General features: G+C 53.6%; 1 protein-coding gene across 1 annotated transcript; it reads right to left on the reverse strand.

The window, feature by feature from the left end:
- Positions 1-1043: 1043 nt before the first annotated feature.
- Positions 1044-11801, reverse strand: LOC743790 (tripartite motif-containing protein 73). The gene is made up of 4 exons (XM_016958783.4): positions 8202-11801; positions 3777-3878; positions 2459-2683; positions 1044-2346 (listed from the first exon to the last, which is right to left on the reverse strand). The coding sequence occupies exons 1-4, from the start codon at positions 8598-8600 to the stop codon at positions 2320-2322; spliced, it is 753 nt and encodes a 250-aa protein (XP_016814272.3). The 5' UTR covers positions 8601-11801; the 3' UTR covers positions 1044-2319.
- Positions 11802-12034: the final 233 nt, after the last annotated feature.

Below are 12034 nucleotides of genomic sequence, written 5' to 3' on the forward strand. Positions count from 1 at the left end.
AGGGAACTTCTGAGTCATCCCTGTGGAAGTGATGACTGGAGCTGTGGGTGTGGAGGGGTAGACAGCCAGAAGAGGAGCCTGGAGGCCCTCAGACCATAAGTGGTGAGGACGAGAGGCTGAATCCTCAAAGGAGACCGAGGAGAGGCAGGAGGAGAGGCAGGGCTGTGGGGAGGCTGAGGGTTGCTGTTCACCCCTGCTAGGCTCCCTCATGCCCTCTCACTGGTCTGTGCACCCAGTTTGACTTCCAGTGGCCAGAGCCAGCATCTTGGTTAGAAGGCTACCCCGGAGCTTCCAGGACCCACTTAGCCTGTGAGTATCGTGAATCAAAGGGTTATGGGAGGCTAAGCACAGTGGCTCACACCTATAATCCCAACACTTTGGGAGGCCAAGGTGGGAGGATTGCTTGAGGCCCAGACCAGCCTGGGTAACATAGCAAGATCCCATCTCTACTAAAAATTTAAATATTAGCTGGGTATGGTGGCAGACACTTGTCGTCCCAGCTACTCAGGAGGCTGAGGCAGGAGGATCACTTGAGCCTGGGAGGTCAAGGCTGCAGTGAGCTACAGTTGCACCACTGCGCTCCAGCCTGGGTGACAGAACAAGATCCTGTCTCTAAAAATAAGGACTCAAGGCTGGGCACGGTGGCTCACGCCTGTAATCCCAGCACTTTGGGAGGCCGAGGCAGGCGAATCATTTGAGGTCAGGAGTTCGAGACCAGCATGGCCAACATGGCAAAACCCCATCTCTATTAAAAATTAAAAAATTAGCTGAGCATGGGGTGCACACCTGTAATCCCAGCTACTCGGGAGGCTGAGGCAGGAGATCACTTGAACCTGAGAGGTGTAGGTTGCAGTGAGCTGAGATCGTGCCACTGCACTCCAGCCTGGGTGACAGAGCGAGACTCCATCTCAAAAAAAAAAAAAAAAGCAGACTTGAGCATAAAGTGCTGGGATTATAGGCATGAGCCACCATGCCCGGACTTTTTTTTTTCTTTTTTTCTTTTCTTTTTTTTTTGAGATGGAGTCTTGCTCTGTCGCCCAGGCTGGAGTGCAGTGGAGCAATCTCAGCTCACTGCAACCTCCACCTCCCAGGTTCAAGAGATTCTCGTGCCTCAGCCTCCCGAGTAGCTGGGATTACAGGTATGTGCCACCACACCCAGCTAATTTTTGTATTTTTCATAGAGACAGGGTTTCACCATGTTGGCCAGGCTGGTCTTGATCTCCTGACCTCAAGTCATCCTTCTGCCTTGGCCTTCCAAAGTGCTGGGATTACAGGTGTAAGCTGCCGTGCCCAGGCTCTGTGCCTTCATTTAAACCCATGTCTCCTGACCAAATTGTCTCTAAGACTAAAAGAAATGTGAGAAACAAGGAGTCTCCCATAAACAGGGAGTGAGGAAGGCTTGGGAACTGCACGTGTTCGTTTGTTGGGTCTAGAACATGGATCCGCTCTCTTCCCACAATCTGCAGAGCAAGTTTCAGGCAGGGCTGATACTGCCTGCTGCGCAAGGGTGAGGACGGTAAGCAAGGGATGCTCGGTGCTCCTGGATGTTGCTTCTGGCCATTTCCCACCTCTCCCAGCTCCCACTCCTCCTGATATCCTGCCTTACACCCAGCCACCCTGAACTTCTCATAACCAGAGTCCGCATGCCACTCCCCCTTTTACAGGACTGTTCCCTCGGCTTGCCTGGCAAACTCGGGTCCTGGGCCCTTCTCAGCCATCAGGCGTGTGCCCCTCTGCCAGGCCTCCCAGACACCTGCTCCTCCTCTAGTGTTTTGTTTTCTGAGACAGGGTCTCGCTCTGTCACCCAGGCTGGATCATGCAGTAGCATGATCATGACTCACTGCAGCATCAAACTTTGGGCTCAAGCAATCCTCCCACCTCAGCCTTATGAGTAGCAGGGACTATAAGTGCATGCCACCATGCCCAACTAATTTTTTTATTTTTGTATTTTTTGTAGAGACGGGGGTGTTACTACATTGGCCAGGCTGGTCTCGAACTCCTGGCCTCCAGCAATACTCCTGCCTTGGCCTCCCAAAGTACTGGGATTGCAGGCATGAGCTACCCTCCTCTAGTATTTCTGTAGCTTGAGTGAACTTCTGCTGTTCTAGGTACCCACAGTTCACCATCTGCCTCCCCACCTGTCTGCGAGACCCTTGAAGGCAGGGACGTGACTTTCCTCTGTCTTCCCCAGGCTCAGTTATAGAGCCAGCTGTGGGCAGCTGCTTGGGAGGCGCTGGTTAAGCTGAATGGAGGAACCAGTGGAGCTGAGATGCCCGTGCCCGCAGCCACCAGACCCTGGCTGAGCTCTCTCCAAGGTTATTACCTGGAGGCCATGGAGTGGAACTTCTGGAAGGCAAGAGAGAGGGAGGTTAAGGCTAGAAGGTGGGAAGCCAGGGCACTGTTGGGAAGGGGAAGGCCCTGGCGGGTACGGGGATGGGACACCTCCCTGTCCACTCACCCGGATGAACTCGTGGTGGTCCTCATTGCCGAACTGTTCCAGCACACACTCGGCTTGGGCCAGCCGCTCCCGGGTTCCCTGGGCCTGCTCCAGCTGCGTGTCCAGGGAGGCCACCAGGCCACGGGTGTGATCCCCTATCCCCTCCAGGCAGCGGGCCTTCTCCTCGTCCACCGGGTGGCGCAGCTCCTGGAACTCGTGGCGGATCACCCAGCTGAAGACATCCGACTCATTTTGGGACAGGGAGGGCTGGTCACTGCAGAGTCACAGCCGAGCTGCCAGGCTCTGTCTGGCTGGCCTCGGTGTCCCCAGGGCCTTCCTGACCGGGCTGGTCCTGGGACCTGAGTCTCAGGGGAGGCTGCATGGCCTGGCGCCGGGCAGGGAGTTCACCCCATGCATGGGGAGCCCTGGCGGTGGCCGTGGGGAGGGTGGCCCCAGCTCCCATTTCAAATGGAGAGGCTCTGTTTTGGCCTGTTTTAATTTTTTTTTTTTAAGAGACAGGGTCTCACTCTGTTGCCCAGGCTGGAGCACAGTGGCACGATCATAGCTCACTGTAGCCTTGACCTCCCAGCCTCAAGCAATCCTCCCGCCTCAGCCTCCCGAGTTGCTGGGATTACAGATGCACGCCACCACACCCCACTTTGCCTATTTCAGCTATTAAATGTGCATATCCCAGAGTTCCACAACTGAAGGAAAGCAGGAAGGCCCTGGGCGAGCAGGCTTTGCTGTGAGGGAGCCAGAACTCCCTGCAGAACCCTGAGCTCCGCCTCCACCAGGCAGGGCTGGTACCGCCTGCCGCGCAAGGGTGAGGAGGGTAAATGAGGGAGGCCGAGTGCTTCTGGATCTTGCCCGGCTCCTGTTTCTGTTTCACAGCCACCTCCAGGGCCGGGGCACTATGCCTCCCAGCCCCATGTGCCTCTCATTTCGGGAGATCAGCCAGGGCCCAGGGCTGCCAGCCTCTCCACGCCTGCGCACCCAGGTACTGGGAGGGCACCATGACAGGCTGGCAAGGTCAAGCAGACACAGGTGGCACAGGGGCGGAGGAGTCACACCCATGCTTTGAGCTGTTTACCCCCGAGACTCAAGTCCTGGGTTATCTCAGTCTCAAGGACACAGAGGACAAAAGCCAACTTGGAGCCAGTCCTAACGACAACTGGGTTGAATTCCCCTGAGAGGATTTGCGCTTTCCCCACCCCGCCCCGGAATGCTTTGAGTTCTGGCTTTATATGGAAGGCATGGTTTTCTGTAAAGGACCAATGAGAACTGAGCTCTACAGGAAAGTGAAGGTGGCCGGTCCCAGGCAGGGGCAGAGGGAAGGGGCACTCATGACGATTCGGGTCCGGTTGTTCACCAGTTTGGCGATGAGCTCATCCACCTTCTTCTGCTCCTGCTTCAGCTCAGCGATGAGGGCTGCGAGCTCCTCCTGGAGGCAACAGGCCATGGCCCCATGAGCAGCTGATCCCTCCCCTTCTCAGCTCCTTGGATCACCTTCTTGGGAGTATCCCAATGGCCACAAGCACTCCCAGGGAAACCAGGGCGGGAACCAGAGCCACCCAGGTACCCTTGAGTCCAAAACAGGTTAAATTGTTCAAGAATAGTCTGGGCGCAGAAGCTCACGCCTGTAATTCCAGCACTTTGGGAGACTGAGGTGGGACTTCACTTGAGGTCAGGAGTTTGAGACTAGCCTGGCCAACATAGTGAAACCCCATTTCTATTAAAAATACAAAAATTAGCCAGGTGTGGTGGCACACACCTGTAGTCCCAGCTACTTGGGAGGCTGAGGCACAAGAATCGCTTGAACCTGGGAGATTGATGTTGCAGTGAGCTGAGATCATGCCATTGCATTCCAGCCTGGGTGTCACAGTGAGACTCTGTCTCAAAAAATAAAAATAAAAAATAAAATAATTCAAGAATATTCTAAGGGCCGGGCGCGGTGGCTCACGCCTGTAATCCCAGCACTTTGGGAGGCCGAGGCTGGCTGATCACGAGGTCAGGAGATCGAGACCATCCTGGCTAACACAGTGAAACCCTGTCTCTACTAAAAATACAAAAAAAATTAGCCGGGCATGGTGGCGGGCACCTGTAGTCCCAGCTACTCGGGAGGCTGAGTCAGGAGAATGGCATGAACTCGGGAGGAGGAGGTGGCAGTGAGCCGAGATTGTGCCACAGCACTCCAACCTGGGCAACAGAGCAAGACTCCATCTCAAGAAAAAAAAAAAAGAATATTCTAGGCTGGGCACAGTGGCTCATGCCTGTAATCCCAGCACTTTAGGAGGCCAAGATGGGAGGATCACTTGAGGCTAGGAATTTGAGACCAGACTGGGCAACACAGTGAAATCCCATCTCTAATGTTTTTTTTTTTTTCAAAGAATATTCTGGGCCGGGCGCGGTGGCTCACGCCTGTAATCCCAACACTCTGGGAGGCTGAGGCGGGCGGATCACGAGGTCAGGAGATCGAAACCATCCTGGCTAACACAGTGAAACCCTGTCTCTACTAAAAATACAAAAAATTAGCCAGGCGCAGTGGCAGGCGCCTGTAGTCCCAGCTACTCGGGAGGCTGAGGCAGGAGAATGGCGTGAACCCAGGAGGCGGAGCTTGCAGTGAGCCGAGATCACGCCACTGCACTCCAGCCTGGGTGACAGGGCAGGACTCCGTCTCAAAAAAAAAACAAAAGACAAAAAAAAGAGAATATTCTGCATTGACAGCAGGAACTTCCCAGGCATAAGAGGGTCTCGATGTCACCCCTGTGCATGACATGGAGACAGTCACTAAATGTTACAGCTACCAGAAGTCACCATGTGATGCTGGCACTTCCTGGATTGAATGCTGCCTGTAGGGGACCCATCAGGTGAACTCTGTGGTCACCAGCAGATCCAGAATTAGTGGGTATTTAATCAGGAGCCATCACAAAAAGGCCGGCGCCAGGTGAGGCTAATTCTAGGGCCAGTGGTGCTCACACGGGCCTGGGTTAAACCTGGTGAATCCCTACACCTATGAACACCTGAATCCATTCCTGGTGGGCTTGGACACAGCACGGATTTGCGACCTCCCCAAGCTGACATAAATGCACTTCTCCTGGACTGCCCGGGCCCCAAATCTGACCTAGCCTTGGGGGTGCCAACCAGGACTCCTGGACCACCATCTACTCCATGACTTGACCAGAGCCCCCGTCGGTTTGTACCCATGCAATGTACAGAATTTTTGGCTTGGATCGTGCCCAAGCACCAGAGAGCTGCAAGGGGCTTTCAGGAAGGGAGTTGGGTAAAGAATCAAGCACTTGCTGGCATAAATGGACAGAGTCCTTGCTCTGGAGAATGAGACATCAGAACATCTCACAGAGGCCTAAGAACGGCATTCCAATGTCACCCTCCCCAGGCAGACAGACGGGACTCATTCCTTCCCCGTGAGAAGAACTAAGTTATGCAAATCAATGCACCCATCAGTCGAGCATCTCAAGATCTCAATAAACAGGAGGCAACGGGAACACCTTAAAGAGGGCAATAAAGGAGTGCAATTTAGTTGTATTCTGTGTTGTAACAGAGAAGAGCCTCGGGATCATCAAAACCCAAATCTGGCCGGGAACAGTGGCTCATGCCTGGAATCCCAGCACTTTGGGAGGCCGAGACGGGAGGATCACTTGAGGCCAGGAGTTTGAGTCCAGCCTGGACAAAATAGTGAGACCCTGTCTCTACCAAAAACAAAAAAAAATTAAGCCCAAATCTAAAACAGGGACCCAAGCTGAGCTGCTGGATCCTAACTACAAAGGACAGAAAAGCTCCCAGCCTGTTCCCTCCCTCCTTCCCATCAACTAATAAAACATAAACTCGGCTTCCTCACCTGCAGTTGGCTTCCACCTTCCATACTCCCCTAAACCTGCTCTTGCCAAGATAATCAGTTCTTACTGCTACATTTAACACTTTTCAGTCCTCAGAGACATTTCACACACGTGATCTCCTCCTTCAGTCTCTGTCTCTCTGATTTCCGGGAGGCCACACTCAGCCGGTGTTCCTGCTCTGAGGATTCTTTCTATTCCTTTTTCAGGGCTCTCTCTCTCTCAATCCAGATTTTAAGTCTGGTACCCCTTGGGGTCATCATCAGTGTCTTCCCTTATCACTATGTAGACTCTCCTGGGTTGGTCTTCTCCACCAAAGGGGACTTCAGTGACCACCAGGAGGAAGGACCCTCCACACCTCTTGCCCTGAGCCCCGCCGCTGTCCTGGTCTGCACACCCCTCAACCCGACTGCACATCCCCAGGCACCTCCCGCTCCACCTGCCCATGCTGGATCCTCCCCTGCAATCACTTCCTCTGTGCAAGGGGGAATTACAGAGCTGGAGTCAACCTTCCCGTCCCTCACCCTCCTTGCCACACACAGTTGTCAGGGTTTTTTTCTTTTCGAAATTTGTCTTTGGTCTGCCCCAGGCCTTTGTCCTAGTTCCCATCGACTTAGGTCCTGGCACCCTCATCTCTCACTGTCCTTTTGCCTCACCCTCAAAGCTCCCCTCTGCCAGAGAGATCTGAGCATGTCATCACTGGCTTAAAACCCTCCAGCCTCCGCCTTGCTCCCTCATCCTGTGAATAAACTCCAAATCCATTCCCGGGTCACACTGGCCTCTCCATGCCCCAGCCGCAGCTTACCTCGCTGGCCCTATCTCGCCCCCACCCATGCTCCCTCCAGCTTTATGCTGGGATTACAGGAGTGGCCACTGCGCCTGGCCAACCAGGCTAATTTTGAAACTTTTGTAGAGGCAGGGTCTCACTATGTTGCCCAGGCTGGTCTCAAACTCCTGGACTCAAGTGATCCACCCACCTCGGCCTCCCAAAGTGCTGTTATTATAGGCATAAGCCACCCAGTCACGTGTTTTATAACAGGTGTTTTGTATATATAACACCCAGCCAGGTATTATTATTACTCGTCTTAAAGAATGATCTGCTAGGTTTGGTGATGGCCTATAATGGCAGGAATTCACTGATTCAGCATTTTGGACATTTACAATGTGCCAGGCATGGCTCCAGGCACTGAAATACACCAGGGGACAAAATGAAGTCCCCACCCTCATGCACCAGAGAGTGCAAACAGGGGAATGTCCAGACACAAACAAGGGGCCTAGGGCAGTGGTGCATGCCTATAATTCCAGCACTTTGGGAGGCCCAGGCAGGAAGATCGTTGGAGGCCAAGGAATTCAACACCAGCCTGGGCAACATAACAAGACCCCATTTCTACAAAATATGAAAAATGAGCTGGGCATGGTGGTGTGCACCTGTAGTCCCAGCTGCTCGGGAGGCTGAGGTGGGAGGATTGCTTGAGCCTAGGAGTTGGAGGCTGCAGTGAGCCATGATCACACCACTGCACTCCAGCCTGGGCAAGAGTGAGACGCTATCTCCAAAAAGAAAGAAGAAAAAGAAAGGGGGGGCGGGCGAGGGAGGGGGAGAGAGAGAGAGAGGAAGGGAAAGGGGCGGGAGAGAGAGAAAGAAAAAAAGAGAAAGGAACAAACCAGAACTGCAAACAAAAAACAGGAAGGGGTGAGCACGTGACACCAGGGAGCTCCCATCCTGTGCGTGTAGCTTCAATCCCCGGCACCTGGGTTTAGCTGCCGCTCAAACACTAAGGAATGAATGTGCCAGGGCAGGGCTGCAGGGAAATCGAGGATAGCTGGATCCATTTTGGTGCCAGGTGATAGCGCCAGAGAGCACAGGATCCAGTCCTCGCGGGCCCCGCCGCCCCGCCTGCACCCTCACTCCCCACCTTCATGCGGCTGCAGACGGTGGAGACGGGCGTGACCGGGTGGTGTTGGTGGGAGCCCAGCAGACCGCAGAGGCCACAGATGAGCTCCTGGTCCTTCTCGCAGAAAAGGCTGAGCGGGTTCCGGTGGTGCACGCAGACCTTGGGCTCCGGGTCCCCAGGTAGCCTCAGGGCTTCGATCACCCGGGCCAGGGAGACGTTGGGCGGGGAACTGCTGCCGTCCACCACCTGCCAGCACACGGGGCAGCGCAGCTCGGCATCCAGGTGGTAGGACAGGGAAACCAGGCAGCCCTTGCAGTAGGAGTGGCCGCACTGTAGCATTAGGGGCTCCTTGAAGACCTCCAGGCAGATGGGACACTGAAGCCGGTCCTCCAGCTCTGGCAGGCTCACCTGCCAAGCCATCCACACTCACTGCCCGGGCTGAAACACAGGCATCCGACCTCAGTCCTGTCCACTCCCCTCCCCCTGTCCAGCACTCATCCACCACCCTCAACCCTAAGGAGCACCAGAATTTTAGAGGAAACACTTTGAGTCCTGGATCCCAGTCCTAACCCACATGACCTTGGGCCCCAGTTTCCGCAGCTGTAAAACAAAAGACTGCAGTGAAAAAACTGGTCCCTTGAAGATACGTGTGTGTGTGTGTGTGTGTGTGTGTGTGTCTACATTTTTTACTCAAATTTGGAGACAAGCATGAAAGGGGCCATCTGCAGGGTCATTTGCAGTGACACTAATAATGCAAGGTCCAGCCCCAGCATGCATCCGGACCTAGAACTGGACAGCAAAACCCAGGCAAGCTCCCCACCTTCTAGATCAGTTCCCAAACTTTCGGGAAACTGTTGAAAGCATAGGTGTAATAGAGATTCTAGAGGCCCACCTTCAAAGGATCTGCTTCAGGGGGTCTCCAGTGAGACCCAGAACTCTACACTTATAGGTGACACTCCCAGGTAATTCTAGAGAGCCTGGAACCTACAAGGCCTCTACCCTGATCTCCCATCTGCTCCCCTATGAAAGCTTGTCAGTGAGACAGAAGAAGCACCAGAAGCCCCCAGCAAGAGCCCGACATTGGAATACCTGGCTTCTCAGGATCCACTGGGCCTCCCACTATGGCCTCAAGCCAGCATCACTGGCTTTTCTTCTTCCCAGCAGGGAACAGCAGGCACAGAGTCAGAAGTGGGAAGTGCAGCTGGACGCCTGCACCACTGCCTGGTCTCTGCCCCTTCTCTCCTCCCCTTCCCCAGCAACACCCCTGTGTCCCCAAGGTCACCAGAATCAGGTGGAAACTGGGTTACATCACAGGACTGGGGAGGCAGCCTTTGTTGGGCCTGCTCTGATAACATTCAAGTGCTGGCCTTGGCCACTGTGGAGGAGGGGCAGAAACAGAGGGACTAGGCACACTGTCCACACCTCACGACCCCGACAGGAGCAGACAGGTGCTGGGAAACAGTTCTTTCTGAATCTCAATCTCTTGCTCTTACTATCCTTTTTTGGGGGGGGTGGGGGGCTGGGGGGCAGGGGAAGACAGTGTCTTGCTCTGTTGCCCAGGCTGGAGTGCAGTGGCGTGGTCACAGCTCACTGCAGCCTCCAACTCCTAGGCTCAAGCCATCCTCCTACCTTAGCTGCCTGAGTAGCTGGGACTACAGGCACGTGCCACCATGCCAAGCTAATTTTAAAAAAATTTTTTTGTAGATACCGGGTCTTGCTTTGTTGCCCAGGCTGATCTTCAACTTCTGGGCTCAAGCAATCCTCCCACCTTGGCCTCCCAAAGTGCTGGGATTACAGGCATGAGCCTTATTGCACCCAGTCTTCCTTCTCTCTCTCTTTTTTTCTAATACAAACTGGCAGATGATGGTTCGATCTCTCGAATTTTTTTTTTATTTTATTGTTTTATTTATTTTAGTAGAGACAGGGGTCTCACTTTGTTGCCTGGGCTGGTTTTGAACTCCTGGCCTCAAGCAATCCTCCTACCTCAGCCTCCCAAAGTGCTGGGATTACAGGTGTGAGCCGCCGAAACTGGCCTCTTGTTTTTTTTTTTTTTTTTTAAGAGATTTGAAGGTATCTTTATTTACTTATTTAGATTTTTTAAATCGAGGTATAACATATACAAGTGTGCAAATCTTAACCACACAGCTTGATAAACACTTGATGTATATACATGCACTCTCAAGAGCAAGATGTAGAGTGTTTCCAGAAAGCTCCCTCCTGCCTCCTTCCAGTCATAACTCCTAACAAGGACAGCCACTGTCCTTATTACCATGTTGTCATGTGGCCTGTTTTTGAATGTCACATAAACAGCATCATATAGAATGTACCCTTTTGTGTCTGGTTTCTTTCACTCAATAATATTAAATTGTGAGTTTTTTTTTAATGTGAAGTCTTTCAACGTTTAGAAATTCAATGACACTCTGTTATACAGGTTTTGTTTGTTTGTTTGTTTATTGAGACAGAGTTTTGCTCTTGTTGCCCAGGCTGGAGTGCAGTGGTGCAATCAGGCTCACTGCAACCTCCACCTCCCGGATGCAAGTGATTCTCCTGCCTCAGCCTCCCAAGTAGCTGAGGTTACAGGCGCCTGCCACCACACCGGCTAATTTTTTGTATTTTTAGTAGAGATGCGGTTTCATCATGTGGGCCAGGCTGGTCTCAAACTCCTGACCTCGAGTGATCTACCCACTCTGGTCTCCCAAAGTGCTGGGATTACAGGTGTGAGCCACCGCGCCCAGCCTGTTACACAGTTAATGAATATTATGGTCATAATATACTGCTGTGGTTTGAATGTATCCTCCTAATTTCATGTGTTGGAAACGTAACCCCCAATGGGGCAGTATTGAAAGTTGGCTGTAGCCTACGCCTATAATCCCAGCACTTTGGGAGGTCAAGACTGGGGGATCGCTTGAAGCCAGGAGTTCAAGACCAGCCTAGGCAACAAAGCTACAAACCATCTTACCAGCAAATTAAAAACTAAAAAATAAATTAGCTGGGCCTGGTGGTGCACGTCTGTAATCCCAGCTACTTGGGAGGCCGAGGCAGGAGGATCTCTTGAGCCCAGGAGGTGGCGGCTGCTGTGAGCTGAGATCCATCACTGAACTCCAGCCTGGGCTCAGAGCGAGCCTCTGTCAGTCAGTCAATCAATCAATCAATCAATCAGTGTCTTGTCTGGGCCTAAATTCTCTAGAATACAATGGAAGAGGGAAAGTGAAAGAAGGTGGAAGTAACCCACAGCTGGGAGCCCTGAACCCTGCTGGTGGCAAGTGGCTCTCGTGTCCTCACCAGGTTGCCCTGCAATCACATGCTGCATCCTTTTTCCTGAACCTGCCCCACGTGCCCCACCACGCAGCCACTCCGAGGGCTCCTTCAAGGGCGGCAGCCCTGTCACTCACGTGTTCCAAAAGTGCTTCCCCTGTGCCCTGACGGCCTCGCCATGTGTCCCATCATGCCCCACGCGCTCCCACTGTGCGCCCCACCTCGCACCCGTGCCCCATCATGCTCTGCGTGCTCGTTAGGTGCCCCATCATTTCCCGCGCGCTCCCGTTACGTACCCAGCCTCGCGCCCCTGCAAGTGCCCCATCATGCCCCGCGCGCTCCAATTACGTGCCCCACCTAACCCCCCACGTCCGTGCCTCATCATGACCCGCACGCTCTGGTTACATGCCCCGCCTGGCGCTCCCGCACATGCCCCATCATGCTCAGCGCGCTCCCATTACGTGCCGCCACCTCACGCCCCTGCAAGTGCCCAATGTGCCCTGTGTGGTCCCGTTACGTGTCCCATCATGTTTTGTGCGCTCCGATTACGGGCCACACCTGGCACCTCACCGTGCGACCTCTGTAGTTCCAGAGCTCGC

The sequence above is a fragment of the Pan troglodytes genome, chromosome 6 (genome assembly GCF_028858775.2).
Source record: "Pan troglodytes isolate AG18354 chromosome 6, NHGRI_mPanTro3-v2.0_pri, whole genome shotgun sequence".
In the NCBI taxonomy this organism is placed as follows: domain Eukaryota; kingdom Metazoa; phylum Chordata; class Mammalia; order Primates; family Hominidae; genus Pan; species Pan troglodytes.